Source organism: Carcharhinus amblyrhynchos, chromosome 11 (genome assembly GCF_965287045.1).
Source record: "Carcharhinus amblyrhynchos chromosome 11, sCarAmb.v2.hapA, whole genome shotgun sequence".
In the NCBI taxonomy this organism is placed as follows: Eukaryota; Metazoa; Chordata; class Chondrichthyes; order Carcharhiniformes; family Carcharhinidae; genus Carcharhinus; species Carcharhinus amblyrhynchos.
The window spans coordinates 70278892-70303485 of record NC_137334.1 but is presented as its reverse complement, the minus strand read 5'-3'; the positions used below and the strand labels follow the sequence as shown (position 1 = coordinate 70303485).

Below are 24594 nucleotides of genomic sequence, written 5' to 3'. Positions count from 1 at the left end.
TATGCTTTATGCTATCTCCACTCACATTGTCTTCACCTTTTAAGACTTGATTAGTTGCAAAGACTCACATTCTAATCAGTATTCAGTAATTTGTGTATGCCTTTATATGCTCTGTTTGTGATCAGAACTCTCAGTCACCTGACAAAGGGGCAAACCCCGAAAGCTAGTGGTGCTTACTACCAAATAAACCTGTTGGACTTTAATCTGGTGTTGTGAGACTTCTTACTGTGTTTACCCCAGTCCTACGCCAGCATCTCCATGTCATCCATTGTGCCCTGCAGAGGGGATAGTTCTCCGCGTTGTGGGTCTGACTGTAACAGAACCCATGTTCTCTGGCATCACAGAGCATGGAGCCCAAAGGGTTATTTTATTTAATGCCTTTTCTCAAAGCCCAGCTCCCCCTTGGCCTGCTATCTTATTTGATGAACAAGCTGCTGATGGGGTGACCGTAGATCCTTTGCTTTTCTCGCCTTGCTCACCCCAACTATCCCCTTTCCAACCTTCTGTTTTCAGACATCTAAGCCTCCATCTACCCAGCCGTAGCACATCTGGGAGGAAGCAAGAAAACAGCAGCACAGAACTAGTGAAGAGCGATGATGAGTCACTTGCTCTGATCTTTGCAACCACTAGCTCAGATATGGGCACTGTGTGTGTCCATGGTCCCAGTATAATGTCAGGATCTGTACATGATCAGTTAACAGGCTCAAGTGGGCAGCGGCCAACACAGGGATTAAGGGCAAGAGGAATTAAGAGTATCTGGTGTGCAGCTCACTAGAGGGCAGGGTCACCCACAAATACTGCCAGGGGGGCTCAGTTGAGAACGTCAATGGGGCATCATAAGGGAGATAAGTGATGAGGATGCACACTGAGATGCAGTCAAGCCTGCCAGGCGATCTTCTGCTAATGTCTAAGAGTCTAGAAGAATCTGGCTCCAAGTTGGCATAGGGCATTACGCAAAGCTTGCCCTCTTCATACAGCACTCAAATGAATGCCTTCCCAGCATGAGGGAACTGCATTGAATGCATCTGGAAATGCTCAATGGCTTCCGACATCCGTAGCGCCAACTCCATCAACTGTAAGAGCCAAATTTCTCGGCTTGTAAGATTTAGTGAGAAGTTAGCTAGTATTAACTGTAAAATATATTTCAAGCTGTGATCTATAATGTAAACCATATCATCACAGCAAGTTCATGCCCACTAGCACAAATTCTGTTCAAATTACAATCTGTTTAAATTCTCTCGACTATTATAAATTAACTTAACCAATGCAGTCTATAAGGCCTGGAAGTGTTACTTTGAGATTATTACTATATAAATTCTGGATGTATTTGCATGAGGATATTTTTGAGTTATCATTAAAATAAGGGCCAAAATAATTTCACACTGACACTCTCTAATAGTTCCTATCTCACAGGATGATTTTGAGTGTTGTTTTAAATTTGTTTAAACAACTTTTTTTTTCCCCCTGTGGTAACTCCGATGACTTTGAATTATGACTCTGGGATGAGAATCTGAAAAGAGGACTTCATCTCTGGGAGGACATGGCTAAGATTCACCTGAGATTCACTTCTGGGAGGTCATGGTTAACCTAACCAATGTCTTCAGTCCTCATGTTACAAGTTGTGGGCCAGTGAAATAAATTATTTGTAGTGTCTCTGAATGGGTGCACTTCTGGCTATTTTAAGTAGTTGGCAAATATGGGCACTTCCTGGATTACAATATTATGTAAATAGTGTTAGTGCCATGATGGAAATATTGCACACGTGCTTTAGGATGTTTGGCACCCTTAAATGGTGGTCTTTCAACTGATTATCATTTACATGGGAAAGTGTGAAGCAGTAAATGACTTGGTTCATGTTGTGAGTTGCTCGCAGTTCTAGGCACCAGCCCTTAGGAAGGATAGATTGACGAATAGATTTGCAAGAATGATATCAGACATCTGAGCTGATGAGGAGATAAATAATTAAGATTGTATTCCCTGAAACTTAGAAGATTAAAGGGTGATAGAATCAAAGTTTTCAAAGAACTAAGGAAAGCAAAGACCAGAGAGAGGAACTATTTTCTTAGGTTGGAGAGTCTACGATTAGGGGTCTCTAATAATCTTGTTGAGGCCAGTTTTCTGTCACCCTCTATTTTCAATTGCCAGAATTTTTACCAACACCCCTGCTCTGAAATTAGGGTGGGCAAGGCTCGCAAAATGACATTCTGTTGGCTTCGGGCGGCATCTTATGAGCCTCGGGCGGGTGACGTGGTAAAATTCCAGTGTTCAGCGACTTCAGAGTGCAGATCAGCGCCAGGTCTACTGACTGCGGGCCTGAGAGGAACCAGCTGGCTTTAAAGCCCTCACTGCCCCTTCCCTAGTGGGTGACTCACCACTCATCTCATAGGGGAGCTTGTATTCTGTGAGTCCCACAGGGAAATCTACTGATGGGTATCATAACAGGGCCGTAGCCAAAAAATGAAAACTAGACCTCTTGAGTGAAGTTAGGAAACACTTCTCCACGTACATGGTGACAAATGTTTGGACTCTTCTGCAAATTGCAGCTAATATCAGTTCATTTGTTAATTTTTAATCTTGGATTGATAGATTTCTGTATTAAGGAATATCAGTCAATGGTGGGAATATGGAGTTTAGTCTCAGATTACCCATGATCTCATTGACTTGTGGAATGGGTTGAAGTGGCCTGCTCCTTGCCCCTATTTCTTCAAACCCCAAGTGACAAGAGGCGCTAATCTTTGAGAGGAGAGAATAGAGAAATGTCTGCCTGATTGCACCACCCTGTGAAGCCTTATCCTGTGGCTAGTCATCCTGCAAAAACTTTAATATTTAGGGGACCTGTCTATCAAATCTTCACTTCCTGAGAGTTGAAGAATAGTGAAGTGTTATGACAAGCATGTAGTCTCCTTTTTACCAATTATAGATCTTTCAATGACATGCCTGTCAGGACAACACAAACTAAGTCACAGCAAACCCAAATCAGTGAGATCGGCAAACTCTATTCGATGTCACTGTTCGCTAAAACTCACCAGGATCCTATCAGAGGTGAAATCGATGATTATGAAAAGAAACTTGAGGTATATTGCTATTCCAACAGAGGTAGAAAAGGGTAAGAGGAAAATTCACTGGCAATTTTGGAAAAAAAAGCAGTTTGATGTAGTGAACGGCAAAATATTAGTTGGACAGTCAGTGACAGGGGAACAACAATTTAGAAAGTTCACTGGAGAGTGAGGAGGAAGTTAATTATGCAAAAACTTATAAAGATATCATGGTATAATTGAGGTAAAGACCACTGCATACTCTTCTGGCAAGATTACATAGTTTGAAGCGGGGGGAAGAGCAGGAATAGTTTTGGATTTTACCAACAAAGAGCTGCAGTGATTCACTGGGTTAAATGGTGTCCTTCTGAGATGTCACATTGTATAATTCAGTATGGACTGAAACACCATGAGGGCCTTTCAATATACAACCTTAAAGTTCAGGCTGAAGGGACAGGCTGCTCATCAAACCAGAGGTATTCAGTTTGGAATTATCCCAGATCGTATACCTGATAGAAGATAGGTTTCAGGCTAAAACAAAATGTATGGCCAAAATTCTCCTCCATTCACACTGGCAGGATTTTCCATCTCACTCCTGTGGACTTCCTGCTGGCGTGGGGTGACATCAGTGGGAATTCCCATTGGCAGCAGTGGGACCAGAGAATCCCGCCACTTGCAAACAAACGACCACCTCCCACCAGCGGGAAACACGCGGCTGGGAGGCTAAAGAATCTCGCCCAATATATTTCATGAAGAATCTGTTCCGGATGTATTAAATAGCTTGATCTTTATTTGCAGAGAACAGAGCATCTACATTTTTAACATCCAACACGTTATGGCTTATTAGATGGTAAACTACACATACATATCAGAACTGTATGCCGACCATTTGGTATTATCAATCCCAATCCTCTAGGACATCAGCTTACTTTCGAATGGGGAATCCTAATTCCTTTCTGATGCAACGATGGGGGCTTTCCACTTTTTCAAAAGAAGGGACTGAGAATATTGCAGAATCTTTTGACAGACCCAAATCCAGCTACAGCTGGGACCTGCATCTTTGATGAATTCCTTTCACTTCCAGTTGTAACATATAGTTAGAATGATCTTCGAATTAATTGTGCATGGTGATGAATGAAGAAAAAATGCGAACCAAACGGGTAGTTTGATTCTTCAAACAGCTTCTGTTGTCTGAAAATAAAATAAATCAGAATGCTGTTCTGATAATACTGCTCTTACTAAATGTTCCACTTTTCTTCCCTGTTATAAACAGCAATCACCGAGGCAAAGTCACTTTCCTGTGCCCAAGGGGGTGTGAAAATAGATGGAACCTGTCAAGGTAATGATGGCTTTTGAAGATTTTTCAATATCACATCATGTCTGCAATGTTTGTAACAGGTCTGGAGAAATGTGAACCAGGTGAAGAGACCACACCAGGGTGCCCTGAGGCAAGGATGACATGGGTAGTGCCAAGGGGCAGTGCTGAGGTGGGGGGAGTCCTTTAGGATCCTTCATGGGTGGAGAGGGGGTTCCCGTCATCCATGGGGAGGTGGCATAGGTTGCTGTGCACATGGTGAGATGGGTGGTTCCATGTGTCTATGGAGGAGTGGTTGGGGGTGGGATGAGTGATGTTGCCCATGTTTGGCGGGGCGGTCTCCATGTATGTTGGCCAGGGGAAGGGTAGTTCTTTTTCCTAAACAGAAATTGGGTCATGCCAGTTTTCTTTCCTGAGCCAGCACTTGATGGAAAAACTATAAAATTCCATCTACTGTTGCAGGTCTGTGACCTTTCATCAGGACACAGGGTGGAATCCTCCTACGTCCATGTTGGCTGGGGGGTGGGGGGGTCGGTTGAATTCGTCAGGTGGCCCAAAAATTGGATAGATGTGGGCTGTGGGATTTTGCATTAGGGCCCACCATGACAGATCGGAAAACTCGCTGGTGGCTGGAATGAATGGAATTGCATCCTTCTAATGGGACGTAGATGGAAGCATGCCCAGAACCTTCCCCTCCACACTTGAGGCCATGAGGCCAGTGGGCGAACATACTGATCCAGAATACGTCTGGAACAACAAGATGTGCAAAAAATCAGGACTTACTTGAATGCTTGCAGTCTCCTCCAGAGTTCAGGATGGAGGTGGCCAGTGACCCTGGACTCTGAAACATCATACCAGTTGATGAGGCGCATATATATTAAGTGGCCTTTCAGCTTCAGTGTCAATGAAGAGGTCCATCTCTCAGTCTGGGGTGTTCCTGGAGTTCCACCATCTTTTTCAAGAGTTCCATCATCTTCAATGGTGGGTCAGTGATGTTGGGCACTTTGTAAATATGGCACCCAGATATGATGGCGAGATGTGCATCATCAAGCCCACCCCACCAGAGAATGTGGCACTAAGCTATCAGATGCATAATTAATTAGGCTGGGGCCGGAAGATATCGCGTGGTTTCCCATCAGCTTCCACAGCAAGAAACATTCCCTGTCTTTGCTCTCACCACAAGACGTAGTCCCAGATGGGAGAATTCAGCCATTTTTTTTGCTTGTGCTTTGCTGATTTAGAAAATGAACTTTAGACTTGGCAACAATAATCCATGTTGATAAATACTTGCAGTAAAATGAAATGTTTTATTCAAAAGTAAGCAGATTCAAATTAAAGAAAACTGTTTTTATGAGCAAAACAAACATTTTTGCCAGCAATTCACCACTTTGCATTTCTATTTTGTTAGCTCAGCCTGAGATTTGGCTCATTTACCAACACTGTACAGAGTTGGATTACCCAGGCATGGTGACCTTATAAAATTGGCTCCCGTATTTCTTCGCTTGGTAGCATTACATTACCAGCAGTGAATATGTTTAAAGTTTATTTATTAGTGTCACAAGTAGGCTGACATTAACATTGCAAGGAAGTTACTGTGAAAATCCCCTAGTCGCCACAGTCCAGTGCCTATTCAGGTACGCTGAGGGAGAATTTAGCATGGCCAATGCACCTAACCAGCACACCTTTCGGATTGCGGGAGGAAACTAGAGCATGCGGAGAAAACCCATGTAGAGAACGTGCAAACCCCACATAGGCAGTAACACAACTGGGAATTGAATATGCTGTGAGGCAGCAGTGCTAACCACTGTGCCACCCCAGACTATGGAGATGAATGATGTTAGTTCTGTGAGTAGGAGATTGGATCACGGTGCACCTGGCTGCATACATACATACAATCCAGGTGCTTCATGCGCTTGTTCCTTCCATTTTCTGTGCCTGGGGCATTGTACTTGTTTAGAAATTAAAGGTTGGAGATTTTTGAACAGGGCATTTTGTCTTTAGGTAGCGACAGTTGTAAATGGCTAGTATAATTTAGGGTTATGTTAGTGCTGCATTTCAGAATGAACTTTACTATTCAATAAATGGAAATTAAGTTAACGGAAGAACCAAACCAGTTTAGGGAAGAAACCATATGGTCTTTTATTGCAGTGCTTGCTGGATGCTTTCAACAGGTTGGAAATAAAGCAGGCACCATTATATGGGATGAGATGGAATTGTGTTCATCGCTTTAATAATGTCAGACAGGCCAATGACAATAAATTTAGTGGTGGAAATGCACTGTCATGAAAGTTTTTACTATCGAGAGCCTCAATTTGTCGCAAGCAAATAGAATTATTTGCTAAATTGGTACATGAAATTACCGTGAAAAATATTGAATTCTTTTCCATTACAATGACTTGTTCACGTTAAGGGGAATCGCAGTGAAGTAATGGGCTGGGGAATCATCCAGTAAATGTGGAAAGCTAACCTAATCTGTAGTTGCCTCCTGAAGTCTGGGGAAATGGCAGGGAGAAGCTTTTGCTGTCTCTGACCTACAAAAAAAATAACATGAATTTTATGCAGGATGTTTTAACATAGGGTGGGATACTCTCGGACCCGCCCACCACCAGGATTGTCCAGTCCTGCAGAAAGCCAGTGGTCTTTCGGTAGGTCGCTGCCTCTCCGTGCACACACACACCAGGTCCTGTCATGGTGGCACCAGAAAACTCTGGCCATAATAAAATGTCCCACAGCACTTCACAGGAGAATTTGAAACCATGAGGAGCTGTCAGGGCTGATGACCATATGCTTGGTCAGAGGGGTGGGTTTTAAACAGAATTTTAGAGGTAAGATGTGATGAGAATTAGGGAGAGGAATCTAGCAGCTGAAGATGCAGTGGCCAAAGGTGGAGTGATTACAGTTGGGGATGCTGAAGGGGATGGAATTGGAGGAGCAAATGTATTAAAGAAAATTAACTGGCTGAAAAGGATTACAATGATAGGGATGGGTGAGACCAGAGAGGGATTTTAAAAAGAAGATAAGAATTTTAAAAGCAAGATCTTGCTTAACTGGGAATCAGGGTAGATCAGTGGGCGCAGGTGGAGAATTGATTTGGGGGAGAATGTTGTTGGGGGCAATAGATGAATGGGGCACAGTGCATCTGAGCTTATGATGACCTCAGGTTTACAGATGGGAAGAATAAGGGAGACTAGCCAAGTGTCTGTTGAAATGGCCAAGTATAAAGGTCATGTAAGAATGGCTGAGGGTTTCAGCAGCTAGTGAATTATACAAGGATGGAGTTGGGCGATGTTAAAAGTGGAAATAGGCAAGCACAGGAATGGGGAAGAAGCTCTTTGGAACAAATGTGGCACAAAGTCTGGTTTAGTTATAGGGAGAGGACTGGTGTTAGTGGTTAGTAAATAGAGTCTGTGGCAGGGACTAGAGACAATGCGTGTGATTCTCCGATCTCGCCCTTCCTGAGACTAGAAATTCCCACCCACAGTTCATCAAAATGTCCATCCTGCTCACAATGATTCCCTTAGTGGATGGGACCAGAAAATATATTGCAATGGCTTCTTTCCCTCAAATGTTTAGTTTCAATGTCTCCTAATCTAGTACTGGATGTCAGATAAGCAGTCTGACAATTTAGAGAGAGAGAGTGAAAGAGCTGACAGAGGTGGTGATGAGGTACAGCTGGATGTGGCCTGTGTACATGTGGAAATTGACATTGTTTAATTGATACTGTTCATAGAATCCCTACAGTACAGAAGAGGTCAATTGGCCTACCGAGTATGCACCAACTCTCTGACACTGGGCGGGATTTTACAGCCTGGCTCAACCCAAGATTGGAAAATCCCACCTGAGGTCAAGAGACCTTCCCATTGTCCAATTCCTGTGACAGGTGGGGTGGGAGAATTCCAGTCAGTATCTTGAGCAGTCCCGCTCCCCCACCCTATCCCTGTAGCCCCACACAGTTCCCATGGCCAATCCACCTAACGTGCACATCTTTGGATTGTGGGAAGCAACCAGAGAAAACCCCTGCAGACATGGGGAGAATGTGCAAACTCCTCACAGACAGTCACCCAAAGCTGAAATTGAGCCCAGGTCCCTGAGCTGTGAGGCAGCAATCCTAACCACTGTACCACCGTGCCGTCCTTCTGTTTTCAGTTGAGGTCAGCATGGAGATGAAAAACTGGAAGGGAGCAAGGATAAATACATGGGGAAGATGAGGAACAATGTTGTGGGAGCAGGATAGGAAACTGGATGATTTTCTGGCTATGAATAGATGGAGAAGAATGGAATCAAGCAAGCCCAGCAATTGAGATCTTTCAAGAAACGTATGTGTTCACTACGTCAACAGAGGTGGCACGTTCTTTGCTAGCGGCGGGATTCTGGTCCTGCCACTGTCGATAGAAATTCCCATTGACGTCACCCCACACTGGCGGGAAACCCACAGGCGGGGGTGTGCTGCCAGTGGGACCGGAGAAGCCCGCCAGCGTGAATGGCTGGAGCGTTCCAGCCAACATCTTTTAATGCCATTGACCATTTTAAAAGCTGGCAATTTGTGTGGGGCTACATTTCTAAGTAAATGGACGAAATTTTACGGCCTCGCTCGAGCGAGACTGGAAATCCCTGCCTGAGGTCAATGGACATTTCTGTTGTTTGCCCCTCGTCCGCTCAAATTCTGTGGCGGGCAAGGCAGTAAAATTCCGATGGTACGTCAAACCAATTTGCTTGTCTTCCAACCATATTTGAAACATCTGTGCTTGTCATTTCTTTTTTCAGCTAGACTCCCCGATTTGCCCGACAAACCACAGATTACCCCAGAGCTAGTGGGCACCAGCATCCATCTGAAGTGTACTTACGTGAGCCCTGTGATGAACAGCACCGTGGGATATGTGGTGGTGTGGTCCCGGCTCTCTCCACACCGCATGAAGGAAGAGATAAAGAGGGACACGACCCTGCAGCTGTTCTCATTTGTGGAGATGGATGGGATGACTTTAAAACTGGGAGATACGGTAATGATTTCCAGATCCTTTGAAACAGAAGTCTGGCGTTCCACTGTGTTAAAGCACAAAGCATCGCTTTAAATTCTTGCTGGGGTTTCTCTGTGTGGCTTCATGATTAAAATGTCATAGCCAAGAAGTCAGGTTATTCCAAGAGTGTAATGAACGACAGTCAGATACACATTTATGCATCACACTCTTACAAATTCTGGGAACAGGAGAGTAGTTTATCTGCAGCAGAAAGGATGTTGTCTCAGCCCATATATCATTGTGCCACCAAGCGGGCTAGATTGCTGCCCACTCCTGATGGTTTGCAAATGCCCATTTAAAGTTAGTTAGCTGTCAGGAGTTGCACAAAAATCTTCAGCATTTCCCTTCCACCCTCAGCACCTTATCTTAATGTTATGCCCAATATTGCTGATTGGCTTTGAAGGAACTTTGGCATTTTGTTCAGAGCAATATACACTCAGAACTTTAACCCTGTCTGTTTTTTAGATGAGACCCACTGTGTGATTCCAGCATTTTCTGATTTTATATTGGATTTCCAGCAACTGACTTATCATTTGGCTTCACACGAATGGAAAATTAAAAAAAGCCCATTTAAAAAAACCAACTCAAGGACAGCTCTGAATATAGCACATGATATACGATTACATGGGCGGCATGGTGGTACAGTGGTTAGCACTGCTGCCTCTCGGCACCAGAGACCTCAGTTCAATTCCTGGCTTTGGTCACTGTCTGTGTAGCATTTACACATTCTCCCTGGTGTCTGTGTGGGTTTCCTCTGGATGCTCAGGTTTCCTCCCACAGTCAAAAGATGTATGGGTTAGGTTGGTTGGCCATGCTAAAATTGCCCCTTAGTGTCAGGGGCACTAGCTAGGGTAAGTAAATGCATGGGATTGTGGGGGTGGGGCCTGGGTGGGATTGTGGTTGGTGCAGACTCGATGGGCTGAATGGCCTCCTTCTCCACTGTAGAATTCTATTCTATGATGTTGGAAGTGCAGTGGGGGGAGATTTGTCATTATTTGAATACTGATGCACCCAACATTGCATCGCTTTTAGTGAAAGATTGCGACAATAATTTTGAGGAGTTTGTCTCGCACCTTGCTGGGCAAACTGGATCCTGTTCTCTGTTTTCTGAATCTGACTTGTTGAATTATGCTCATAGTCATTGTGGAACTGGATGTTACCCCCCTAATCCTGAAAGCTTTAACAGGAACAAGAACATCTGAATAGGAGGTCTGGGCCTGAATTTTCATTACGATAGAAGGGTTCAGTGCCAGAATGGTGTTTGAACCCCAATTCCAGAAGACTCACTATCGAAACTGGCACTCACCATGTTAAGAAGTCTCTCAACACCAGGTTAAAGTCCAACAGGTTTATTTGGTAACAAACGCCACTAGCTTTCAGAGCGTTGCCCCTTCGTCAGTTGAGTGGGGAGTTTAGAACCTGTACACCTTTAATAATTGATGTAATGGATGCTTTTAGTTTGTTGATAAGCAGTTACCATTTTTGCAGCCCTGTAGTTAATGAGTACTTTGCAAGTACAAAGTCCGTAAAGAGCTTTTTTTGTTTAAACCAGTGTTGGGAATCACAAACGTGCCATTTTGCGAAAGCTTTGTCATCAGTGATGCGGGCTGGAATTTTCCCGATTAAAAACCTAAGTGTCAGATTTGTGTGAAAATGGGGGAAGTCACTTTTTTTTTCAGCATATTTTCCAAAATGAATCTCCCACACTCTGTGCACTGCAGAGGCCATGAGCACAATTATCATTTAAAAACCAGGGGACAGGGCCTATTCCCACTGAAGAGGCTGAAATTGGCCCAATGAGTGGGACCCCACACATGTGAGCATCTTTGGGAGATCGCTAAAAAGACCCACCAGCATTGGCCTCTCACCCCCTTCTTCCCTATGGACATCGCTGGCCTCCCATTCCCCAGTGACTCTGACATCACTGGTCTCCACATCACTCACTGACCCGCACATCGCTGGCCTCCCATCCCCCCAGTGTCCCGGACGAACATCGCTGGTCTCCCCATTTTCAGCTGATCCAGACATTGCTGGCCCCCCCATCCCCCAGTGACCTGGACGTCGCTGGCCTCCCCATCCCTTGCACCCAACCCTCCACCCCACCCCACGTTGGCCTCACTGCTGTCTTGCACACAAATAACGCTGTGCTACCCTGCTTGACAGCATTCCCCCTTGTTGAATGAGAGCCTTGAACATTGCACCCCCTGGACACAGTACCTTGTTGAATGAGAGCCCATCAGCAACCTGGGAAATGGCTAACCCCGTATTGAAACCAGATTCCCTTTACATTTCCCACAACAATTTTTAACTAATGGGCCCATGACTGGTCCAAGCTGACTGCACCTGGACCCCCCTAACAAGCCAGAGCCATATGTAAGCTGCAATTATGGACACGCAGTCAGTCATGCCAGGAAGATGGCTGCAAAGAACACTGCCCTGAGGTTCTGCCGGGCTGAGAGGCCCACCTGCTGGACGCGGTGGAGGAGAGGCGCCAGCTGCGGTTCCTCACTCAGGGCCGTCACCCAAGGGGTAGCACTGCGAAGACATTGTGGGGGGAGATGGCAGCTGCAGTTAATGCCAGGGCTTTGACATCTCAGTGTCAGAAGAAACTGAATGACCTTCTTTGGACAGCAAGGGGGAGTGTGCATCCCATCCTGAACTTGAACATGTGCTGGAAAATCAATGTCAAACCATCCCCAGACACCGGTCTGAAAGGCATCTAACAACAGCAACCCCCCCCCCCACCCCTCAAGAACTGCATCCAATCCCTTCCCCTGCAATCAGCACCCCCCAGTGGTGACCCTTTTCCTCAAAATGGACGACACAAACTCCAAAACGCAGGCACATATTGCACCCCATGCTCTTCAATAGATCCATGCTTCCAATCCCCCTTATATCCCCACAGGACAAAAAGGCACACAACTGGTGAGAGAGGGCACAGACTGGTGGTGGTATGCCTGTGTGCGAGCAACATGCCTGGAGCTGGCAGGGGGTGACTCCACGCTTAGAATGATAACTGACAGCCAGGTTGGCATCTGGTATGCAAGTGAGCATTAGTTTAATCCTCTTCCTTAGTCTTTAAAGAAAGTGCTATGCTGCACAGGCTGCTTTCCTGTGTGCTCTTTGTTATAGTCCTGGACCCTGATACACCAGGCCGTTCGGGTATCGGTGTCCCTGCTGCTCCTCATGAAGAAACTGCCCAGGATACCTCGGACAACATCTCTGAGGGAGACCCTGGAGAATTCTCCAAGGGCAGTGCAGGTAATTTGGCACAGTCATCAACCACACAACCCACTAACACAGACTGTGGTCATGTTAGTGCTGAGTTCACGACCTAGTGTGCACATCACAGCCATTGATGCACCTTGGCAGGGGGTGGGGGGTTGCTCACATCCAAGGGCATGGGCACATGAAAGTCTGCTGGGGGTGAGGAATCAGCTGACCCTAATCCAGATGCCGGGCCTTGGACTTTGTTCGTCCCATAGCTGGTGGAGATGTGTCAGCAGACCCGGGAGCTGTGAACGGGTTGCCAGCAACCATGCTGCGACTGCTAGGCTGTTTAGAGTCGTCGAACAAAGTGCTGTTGCAGAAGGTGGTGCCGGCACAACATGGGAACCAGGCCAACACTGCAAGTGTGGCATCCGCAGTGGAAAGCCTGGGTCAGGGATTTGGCCTAACGAATCACAGGGTCCATGCCTGTGTCCTAGAGACACAGCGGGCTATGGCCGAGGATGTTGCTGGCATCTGGGAGGCACGTTGGTCTCTGGCCATGGCTGTCAGGGTCATGTTGAAGACAATCGGTAGCCATGGCTAGGGCTCTCACTGGCATTCAGGAGACACTGGTGACCATGGCTGTGGCCTTGCCAACTTGGCTCAGTCACAGAGGGCTAATGCTGAGGGGCTCCAGAGCCTGGCTCACTCGCAGAATGCTGGAGTGGAGGGGCTCCAAAGCTCGGCCAAGATTAAGGGATCACATTCCATGGGGCAGACGCATCTGGGCCTCCAGGACTGGCAGAGCTAGGTGACGCCAGAGCTTCTGGAGCTCAGTCCAGCTACCCTGGCATTTTATGGAGTATCCCCAGGGCCTGTGGGCACCCAGCAGGAGGAGGCAGGGCTGGAGCCTTCTATTCAGGAAACTATGGACATCCTGAGACCTTCCGACTTCCCCCCCCCCCATCCTAAAGGAATCGCACAGTGGCTGCAGACTGCAGCCTGGCCAGCAATCTGTTAAGGGCCTTATCCACCCCACAGGATCAGGGCACAGCACCTGAAGATCTCCTAAGAAGCTCCCTACAGAGAGCAGCAAATCATCAGGCCCTGCCTGTGTAAATCGCGCCAGATTGGCATCTCGCTAGAGAGGCAGGAGATGCTAATGAGAGCAGAGATTGTTGTCTTGGACCCACTAATCAGATGGTACAGTATGTGAATGCATGCAAATTTCCATTACACTGATTTTCAGCGTGGTTCCGTTGGCGCCAAAAACCTTGGGTTGGGAGACGCTATTTTGGGGCGGAACGTTTGCGTGAACCTCGTGAATCAGCCAACGTGATAATCTCTTGGCCCACTGCACTAAAAAAAAGCGCAGGACAGTAGGATGGGGGAGTCGCCCCCCACAATCTTCTTTATATCCAGTTAAAGTGGGAAATAATTTTTTTATTCTCCCTAGTTAATTGAATACAACAGAATTTGTTTTTACAGACACTGTGCGGATTATATTCATAGTCTGAATAGTTAAATCAAAAAGACTTCTGTAAATGTCTGTGCAAAAGTCAGTTTTGAATGGGCCCGGTGTAACTTTACACACAGTTGCATCTGCAAATCGCTTCAGGCTTGTAACATATGCATTTGTTCTTTTGCATCTGCTGAACTCTTTTACAAAATACTGAACACTGCGGGGTTTAATTCAGGGAAGCAGCTCCAAAATCACAGAGGCATAGATAAATTTGAATGACAGTTAATTTCTGTGGGAGTTGTACCACAAGGAAAAAAAAACCATAATTTTACAGTTATTTCTAACAGAAACTGCATCCCTCATCATGGCTATTTAAGCATTTAAAACCATTAAGGATCTTGAAAAATATATCCATGATTTTTATTTGCAGCCTTGCATTTTGTTGTTCTGACATTATTATTATTCAGTCTTGTCAATTTTATTCCCCATTTCAGGAATTTTTTACTTCAGCATGGGTTGTTGCCATAAAAGTTGTCTTTTGCCACATTGACATAATCATAGAATCCTACAGTGCAGAAAGAGGCCATTCGGCCCATCAGGTCTGCACTGACTCTCTGACAGAGCTTCTTACCCAGGCCCAATCCCCATCAATCCATGTATCTGCCCCGCTACTCCTCCTAAACTACACATCTTGGGGCACTAAGGGGAAAACTAGCATGGCCATCTAACCTGCACATCTTTGGGCTGTGGGAGGAAACGGGAGTACCCGGAGGAAACCCACACAGATTCAAAGAGAATGTGCAAACTCTACACGTCACCCAAAGCCGGAATTGAAGCTGGGTTCTTGAGGCTGTGATGCAGCAGTGCTGGCCAATGTGCTACAATGCTGCTCGACAATGTAGGGAACTTACTGCTAACATTTGAAAGAAAAATCTCTCCAAAGGTTCAATTAATACAATTTGTCATACTGCACCTAGGAAATGAAATTTTCATTAGTTGATGCGTTAGTAGTTGCTAAAATAATTTCTCTGCTACCATGATTATGGGACCCTTGACTCATTAAATGTGGAATTCTATTTTGCCTTAGAATTAACATGATTATCAAGGTTATCAATTATGTTGGTCGGGCCTTCACAGGTGGCGCTTTCTATACTCGTATTATAAAATGAATAGCTGCTTATAAGATTGTCCAAAAATAGCTTTGGTTAAATTTTGATCTTTGATTTGATTTATTATTCTCACATGTATTAACATATAGTGAAAGGTATTGTTTCTTGCGTGCTATACAGACAAAACATACCGTTCATAGAGAAAGAAACAAGAGAGTGCAGAATGTAGTGTTGCAGTCAAAGCTAGAGTATAGAAAAAGATCAACTTAATGCAAGATAAGTCCATTCAAAAGTCTGACAGCAGCAGAGAGAAAGCTGTTCTTGAGTCAGTTGATACGTGACCTCAGACTTTTGTATCTTTTTCCCGAAGGAAGAAAATGGAAGACAGAATGTCCAGGGTATGTGGGGTCCTTAATTATGCTGGCTGCTCTGCCAAGGCAGCGGGAAGTGTAGACAGAGTCAGTGGATGGGAGGCTGATTTGCATGTTGGATTGGGCTACATTCATGACCTTTTGTAGTTCCTTGCAACTCTGGGCAGAGCAGGAGCCACACCAAGCTGTGATATAACCAGAAAGAATGCTTTCTATGGTGCATCTGTAAAGGTTGATAAGAGTCACAGCTGACATGCCAAATTTCCTTAGTCTTCTGAGAAAGTAGAGGCGTTGGTGGACTTTCTTAACTATAGCATTGGCATGGAGGGACCAGGACAGGTTGTTGGTGATCTGGACACCTAAAATCTTGAAGCTTTCGGCCCTTCCTACTTCATCCCCATTGATGTAGACAGCAGCATGTTCTCCTTTATGGTTCCTGTTGTCAATGATAATCTCCTTCGTTTTGTTAACATTGAGGGAGAAATTATTGTTGCCACAACAGTTCATCAGATTCTTTATCTCATTCCTGTACCCTCGTCATTGTTTGAGATCCAACCCACTATGATGGTGTCATCAGCAAACTTGAAAATCGAATTGAAAGGGAATTTGGCCACACAGACACAGGTGTATTGGGAGTATAGTAGGGGGCTGAAAACACAACCTTGTGGGCCACTGGTGTTAAGGATGATTGTGGAGGAGGTGTTGTTGCCTATCCTTACAGACTGTGGTCTGTGGGCTAGGAAGTTCAGGATCCAGTCACAGAAGGAGATGCTGAGGCCTAGGCCATGGAACTTGGAGATGAGTTTTGTGGGAATAATAGTGTTGAAGGCTGAGCTGTAGTCAATAAATAAGTGTCTGACATTGGTGTCCTTGTTATCTAGGTGTTCCAGGGTTGAGTGCAGGGCCAGGGACATGACGCCTGCTGTGGATATGTTGCAGCAGTGGACAAACTGTAGTGGATCCCGGTAGTCCGGGAGGCTGGAATTGATTTGTGCCATAACTAACCTTTCGAAGCACTTCATAATGATGGATGCCAGAACCACCGGCCGATAATCATTAAGGCACCTTGTGACATCTAACTAAAAGGACAGAAAACAGTTTACTACCAATCGATTGCCACATGCCTGTCATTTCTGCACCAGTGTATGGTTGAGAGTAGAATCCACAGGTTAGATTAAATATCGGGCTTTTGTAAATTCTAAGGTGTACAGTTTTTTAACAATGGTCGCACAAATAGTTAAAATATTTTGGCTCTGTGATTGAGTTATAGGTATGATGGGGAGATGCCTGCGTTGGATTGAGGTGGGCAGTATAAGAAGTCTTAGAACACCAGACTTTAACCTGGTGTTGTGAGACTTCTTATAGTTATGGGTAAGTTTAAAAATACTGCTTAAGGAGACATAGAAAAGTAGCTGGTTAGAAAGCTGTCTTTTTGGCACGCTTTTGGGTGACAGTGCATCACTTTCAACATACTTGAAATGTAAGTCATGAAAGCAGAGAGAGGAGAAGAACACACCTTGTACAGAACTTGTTTGGTGATGGGTTCCTGGGTGGATTATGCCAAACTGTATTAACCAAACCTTTTGTGGGTTCTTTTCATTAATGTTAGCGATAAATTACTTTCCTTCCTTGTGTTGTGCCAATTTGGCAGAAAACTTAACTTTCATAGCAGCAACTCATGCTGAAGTAAAAAGTTCAAATAGCGCACTCGCTGAAAACTGGAATGAAATAGACAAGGCTGAATTATAATAAATGTCAGAAGAACCAGATGTCAGGCTGAAGATAAAAGTCTTGGATATATTTATTGGGATGTACAGCCCATGCTTCTTGGCTGCTACGAGTGGCCTTGGAGACTCAAAACAGCATCCATATGCATACATATATCTGGTCTGAGTTGCCCCACATGCTACCTTGGTAAAGGCATGAGTTGGTGCTCAGTGATTGTCCACTGGAAATAGTCAGAATACGCCGATCACTACATCGGTCTGCATGTAACCCAGCTTTAACACCAATGCTGCTATTTTCGAGCTCAACGCTGTTATAATTCAAGAAGTGCTTGGTGCTTTCCCATGGTTCTTCAAAGTTTATAAAGGCTGCAGTGATTGCTGTGGCGGCTGCTGAATGTCCTAACTAGTTGACTTTTCTATTAGAGCAGTACATGATTGGGGATATGAGCAGAGGTGACGGAAAACAGGCCATCTGGGAAAACGGGGGTGAGGGGGTAGAAGGACTCTCAGCAGAATTATATATTGTTCAGTGTGCTAAAGGAGCTGAAACTCAAAGTAGAACAGTGTTTAAGACACCTGTGCTTCAGACTGAAATCACTGCGGTCACAGTTGCTACCCTGCAGCAGGGGATGGACAGCATTGCCAATGGCTGTGAAGATGACTGAAATTTTCAGTATCAAGCTCCATCCATCTTGCATCTTACATAAAACTGTACCTTATTTGTAATATCCACAAAAACAAATATAAATTACATAAAATTATCTCCCTTTCTTGACATCTGGAACCAAAAGGCGGTAACACAGTGGCACACTGCTGCCTCACAGCGCTGGGGATACAGGTTCAATTCCAGCCTTGGGTCACTGTCTGTGTGGAGTTTGCACATTCTCCCCATGTCTGCATGGATTTCTTCCGAGTGCCCTTGTTCCTCGCGCAGTCCAAAAATGTATTGCTTAGGTTAATTGGCTAAGTTAACCCTCATGTCAGGACGATTAGCAGGGTAAGTATGCTGGTTTGTGGGAATAGGGTCTGGGTGGGATTGTGGTCAGTGCAGACTCGATAGGCCGAATGGCCCCCTTCTGCACTGTAGCCATTCTATGATTCTATAAAAAGACCGAGGTTATTACTGCTGTGGCATCCATCAAGCTCTTTCATCATTGGTGTTCACAATCATAATGGAAGCAGTCATGTTGCATGACAGAAATGTGAGCTTCCATTGCAGCACCCAGACAAGCTGTGGCTTCTGCTTGAGCATCTCAGAGCTGGGTCTCCAAGTGTACTAATGGAGTTGGCCAGAACCTATATGCTGAATGATTGCTCTTTGAGCTCTCTGCAAAGCCTTCCATTAAGCTTGACATTGAACACAGGCTTCCTGGCAGGCCTGGTCCATTCCCAAGCATTTCATTCTGCCTCAGTGAAATGCTTATCTGAGTCCTTGGCAGCAGAACTTTATGCTACCCTCTGGGAAGTCGTCGTCCAGGTATCCTTAACTCCCCCACCATCTTTTCCAATCCCCACCCTAGCCTCAAAGCACTTGACCTCAGTGTTTCATCATGTGCATATCCTGCCTTTTAAATTAATCTATAAATTATACACAGTGTCAGTAACTGAGCTGATGGTTGAGAGTTTGAAATCAAGTCACGTAGGCCCTGATTTTACCAGCACAGTTGCCCGAGGCTCGTAGGAGTGCGTCCCAGGCTCGTAAGAGTGTGCCCAAGGCCAATGTGGAATACTGTTCTGCGAGCCTCGCCCGCCCTGATTTCAGGGTGGCCGTGCTGGTAAAAATCAGGGCCATTATTTCTTCATCATAGCTGTCTTCCAGCTCTTCCACCAAGTTACAATTCTTGGCAGAAGGGTTGTGGTGAGGAGAGGTTGGGAAGCTAAAGGTGCATGCATACATCACCTAGATCTTCAAAATAAAAAGAGATTGTAGGATAAGGGGGAAACAGTACAGAGGAAGAAGAATTAGGTGGAAAAATGGCGTAATCTTGAATAGTTTCAGACAGGATTTTGACCATGATTTTGGTTATGTCACTCCAGTGATGGTGAGTGCTGTCTCTTCCATGGGGGTTAGGACATGCAAAACTCACAGGCTAAGCATGTGGAGGTGAGGTGGAGCTATGTATGTTAGGCATGAGCTGTGATTTTTAGCAGTTGCTGGTAGGTGCAAGATAGATTAAGCACTGTCTACGACTAGTAACGCAGTTGATAACAAATGGCATTTGAAGACGCATCCACTGACCTTGAACACCGTGAGGTCATTTATCTTCTTGCGGCATTGCATTTGGCTACTTAGGACTTGATTCCTGGCACTGATCTGGTGTCTGGTCCCAGAGCTTTCTGAAAGTTTGCTATGGAAGGCCTTCTGGATGCTTGTGAATAAATCATCTCTAAACTTCCTTAACCAAGCCCTCCATTTCTGCATTAGAAAATCTTGGAGACCTCTGCCTCGCATGTCATGCCATTATTACATCCTTTCTCAACATCAGAATGTGTTCCACAAAGATCCCCATGAGCTATTGCAACCACAATGCACCTCCCCTTTTAGAGCTGCAGGCTAGATTTGAAACGTTGCCAGTTTCTTGCAATTTTGCGCCCCTTACTCAGGCATACAGCAGACCACTAGCATGATTGCGTATTGCAATTTTGTTAATTTGCTGGTAGCAGGTAACTGATGAATGCTTTCTACATCAGAAGCAACTGGGTTGCAGGGTAATCCTGCAACCGTTCCCTACAATCATTTTCAGAGAAAATGGAATTTTATCCTGCATTAACGCCTAGTAAAAATGTCTGTGTTTTAAGTCAAGCAGGGAGAAACTCATTATGCATTGTTCAGGGGAGATTTATGGCATGTGCTTACTCCGAGTCAGACCTGATCTTAACTTTCAGACAGAAGGTTAAGCTGACCAATTATCAGCGGAAAGCTGATAGAAGCGGTATGGCTGATTCAGGAATGATGAATGTGAATATCCCACTATCATTTCAGTTCTAATCTGATGTAGCTGTCAGTTGATATGAGCTTCCTGGCACTGCAATGCTATGTTCATTTTTTATGAATGGAATGAAAGGAACGAGGCACTCAGTTGAACGAATGACAAGGTCACAGAGGTATATGCAAGCATTCAATTTTTCATGCACCTTCCAGTGAGGTTATGTTAGCCAATTGTAGAAATGCCTGCAGAACCAGGAAGTATTCATGACATCGTAAGTTGCTTTAACTTTTCTGACTCAGTTATTGGATCCAGTGAAGGAATGTTGGTTTGCATTAAAAGTTTTACACCTCAGTCTTACCCTTCTATTTAATCTAATATCATGATTTGGTTCAGTTTATTGTAATGACTTCAAAGAGGCTCTTGAGGTGGACCTCTTAAAGTATGAGCTCCTTGATGGAGGTAATGATTACCTGCCCAATCAGGGAGTCTCGCTGGCATATATAATGACACTCTGAATTCTGACTTTGTACCTGAAGCACTCTTAAGAGTGGAACTGAATTTGTAAATAACATAAAAGATTTTCAATAGTTGACCATCTACTTGAAGAGGACATGTTGGGTGGAATTTTCTGATATTTTTCCTAAGTGTCTCTTTCGGTGAGAAAATGGGAAAGAACCCTGACGGTGCCATTTGTGAGACTGCTGTGCATTCTGCCGCTTTCAGAGTAAACAATATTTTCATGGGTTTCTCACTGCATTTTCATGAGTTTCACACTGCAGGCAGCCTGTCTCAGATTCAGTCCTCCTGGTAAAACCTAATCTTGCCCAGTACTTGTCCAGTTCTAGTTGGGGGGATGGTTGTCAGAAAGATAGCACCACTTTTCACAGATGGAGCCCTCACCAAGCCCTTGGATGGTGTTGAGTAGAGGCATGACAGCCTATACCTGTGATTGTGCAGCAAGCAAGGTCACCAATCCCAGCTGGGAGGCTGTAGTTATGGTAGTGAGTGCTAGCTCACTCCATAAGGGGATGGGACTTCAGTGCCAAAAAGAAGATGAATGATTTTCTTTGTTCCGCCAAGATCTGTCATTCCCAGTCATCTCACGGATCCCCAACACTTGTCATGCCATGCTCACCCCACTCACCATGATCTCCCCCAGTTGCTGCTCTGCTCCTCACATCCCCATCCCCACTCCCACTCACCTTCCACACACGCCAGACTTCCTCACCAAATGTCCTGGCACGACTTCTCCCTGCACGTCTCCCCATCCGTCTCATTGCAGGACAACTGTTGCCTTCTGACTCCTTCAACAGCTCCATCTAAGTTGATATTTGTCGGTGGGAAAGATGATCCTGACTGGACATAGAACAGAGCGCAATGCAGGAAATCCCACCCATTATGAATATTCTGGCCTGTTATCTTGGATGTTTTGCAGGCAAGATCGTGTTTTGGTTCATGCCAGTTTGCCAATAGAAGCTGCATTTGCTGAGAACATGAATAAAGATCTTTGGAAACAGTCCTAGTTGCAAAAAGAGGTGTGGAGGGGGAGGAGGGGGTGGGCGGGGAGCGGTGGTGGGCTTCGCCAATTGGCATTCCCAATGGGGATCAGTAATTTTAATTTTTCTGGGCATATGGATATTGGTATGACTGGTTGGCTAAGCTAGAAGGATCACCATGGTATCATCCTAAATAGTATCAATTTAAACTATTTTCTTGGAAGGTTAATTAAGGTCAGGGTTTAGGCAAACCGCTGCTGATGTTGGAAACTGAAAGAAAGAAGCATCCAGACTCAAGACATTGACTCTATTCTCTCTCCACAGAAGCTTGTCAGATGTACTGAGTTTTACTAGCATTTTTTGTTTCAGGTCAGGGTTTATTGTTTTTTTTTGTTTCCCCCCCCCAGGTTTGCTGCAGCGTATCAACCTTCTTACGGGATTCTCCAGATGTACGCAGTTTGTCCAAGGATAGTGAACCATTCTTTGCTGGAATTAAGGTGAATTAAATCATCTACATATTTATTGTCATTTGGTAGTTCAAAGCTTTATGAGCAAAAAAAGAGACTTTGGAGCTTTTTGTCTTGCCCTCATCAGAACACATCTGAAGAATGACAGTGTAAGAGGGAAACAACAATTTATTTTGTATGAGAAGAGAGTGCTGCTTGTTTGGTAAGTGAAAGGTGATTGGTAGATGTGCTGCTTTGGAGATTGCACCAGTTGATGGTGATTTACAGTTAACTGTCTTTTTGTGGGAGGTCTGATGGCACGCTGGTTAGCACTGCTGTCTCAGAGCACCAGGGATCCAGGTTCAATTCCAGCCTCGGGTCACTGTCTGTGCGGAGTTTGCTTGTTCTCCCCGTGTCAGCATGGGTTTCCTCCCGGGTGCTCCGGTTTCCTTCCACAGTCCTAACCCGTACATCTTTGGTTGATTGGCCATACTAAATTGACCCTAGTATAAGGGGGATTAGCTAGGGTAAATTCATGGGGTTATGGGGATAGGGCCTGGGTGGGATTGTGCTTGGTGCAGACTCAATGAGCCAAATGGCCTCCTCCTGCACAGTAGGGATTCAGTGATTCTATGAACTACCAAGCATTGTTTGAAATTTAAACCAGGCAACTTGACCACACTGCGAACCCAATCAACAATCTTAAATTGGTTGTCAGCATAATTTTTAGCTCATCTAGAATTATTTTGGAAATGTCCATTCGTAGAATCACTTTTAATTTTGGGTACTGTATTTAAGTTTTGGTTGGGTACAGAATGTACCTTGCCCATTAATGCACCAATCTTTGGGATGTATAATTTACATATCCAGTACCACACTGGCAGTGAAATTCATACACCACATTATGCATTTTATGCTGGCAAAGACGTAGGTACAGATGAGACCCAACCAACCATGTTTTCAAAACATTAGATGTGATTTTGCGATTCTACATGATTTGCTAAATAATCCTCAGTGTAGTAAAAATTATGTCGATGATCACTTTAAAGTTGTCAGTTGGGCTTGTAGTGTGGCACATTTGTGTGTACTAGAAGCTACGTATATTAATACACAGGTCACTGCTCTTTGTGGACAGAACAAACAGGTATGCACATTGCGCCTGTTTGAGCTAAACAAAATAAGTGACAGCCATTTGCTTACTCATTCCTCAGGTCAATTGGTTGACCAAGCAGGGTGCAAAACCTAATGATTGCAAGATAAAAAGCTTCGACACATCTCTTTTTTTTCAGCAATGATCTTTATCTTGCTAAGGAATCTGACCATCTTTTCACACTGAAGCCATAATGAAATAATTAAAGGTGCTCTTTGCCAAATGTAAACTAAGGGTGGAAAAGGGAGGAATTATTCTGTGATACTTCTTGACTACCTATAAGGGCCTGTTGAAACTACAACATAATAAGGGTACGACATATTTAGGGTGCTGGGTAGATGGAGGAAGCAGGTGAAATTTTCTCATGGATATCTCACACAGAACTAGGAATTGAGGTCTTAAGTGTTGGCAAAAGGTTTCTATTCTCTAACTTATCAATAACTTCCTCAAGGCTCAAAACTAACTGTAATGATTGCTATAAAATTATCCAGTGAAGTACTAAGAAGGTTTTTAGAAACAAGTAAAGGCCGTCGGACTCGAGGAGTCCTACTCATTTCAGTTATCAATGCCCAACTCACATTTTCTCATTCTATCCTTCAATCTTCTCAGTTAAAAAACATATTGAATAGGAGACTCTTTGTTAAATAGGGGCAATTAATACAAGACCAACTAATCTGCAGTTTGAATATTATACTCTTGGGCACTTTTTTAGCAGAAATGTCAAGCTCATTGAGAGGGAAAAGAGGAGATTTGTTCAGATTATATTGTAAGGAGAGATTTTAGCTATGAGCAGAAACAAGAGCAGTTGTATTCTTTAAACTGTTTAAGGTTAAGAATGAAGGAACCTCAAAATTATAAGAGATTCTGATTAAGAAATCAATCTCTGGTTTGAGGTTGGTGAGTTGGTTTAAAAAAAACTCAAGATTATCACCAAAGAATGAAGGGACTAGTTAATTCCTTAATATTAATATTTACACAGGGGCTTTCTAAACATAGAGAATTAATTTTAAAATTCTTAACCTTGTTTTCAAATTCCTCCATTGTCTCATCTCTCCCTGTCAAGTGTAATCTCCTCCAGGCCCACAACCTTCTGTCACCTCTATGCCCTTTGAATTCATTTTTAAAATTTGTTCACGAGATGTGGGCATCGCTGGCTAGGCCAGCATTTATTGCCCATCCCTAAGGGCATTTAAGAATCAACCATATTGATGTGGCTCTGGAGTCGCATGTAGACCAGACCAGGTAAGGATGAGAGATTTCCTTCCCCAAAGGAAGTTAGTGAACCAGATGGGTTTTCACGATAATCAACAATGATATCATGATCATCG

The 24594-nt window shown here is 44.4% G+C and overlaps 1 protein-coding gene across 1 annotated transcript in view; it reads left to right on the top strand.

Annotated features, from left to right (window-relative positions):
* Positions 1–24594, top strand: part of LOC145349754 (von Willebrand factor D and EGF domain-containing protein) — a 251269-nt gene that overhangs the window by 58197 nt on the left and 168478 nt on the right. Inside the window, exons 4-6 of the mRNA XM_080198288.1 lie at positions 4309–4374; positions 9115–9347; positions 22078–22167. Of these exons, the coding sequence (XP_080054414.1) occupies positions 4309–4374; positions 9115–9347; positions 22078–22167 (389 nt within the window). The remainder of the gene's footprint in view (positions 1–4308; positions 4375–9114; positions 9348–22077; positions 22168–24594) is intronic.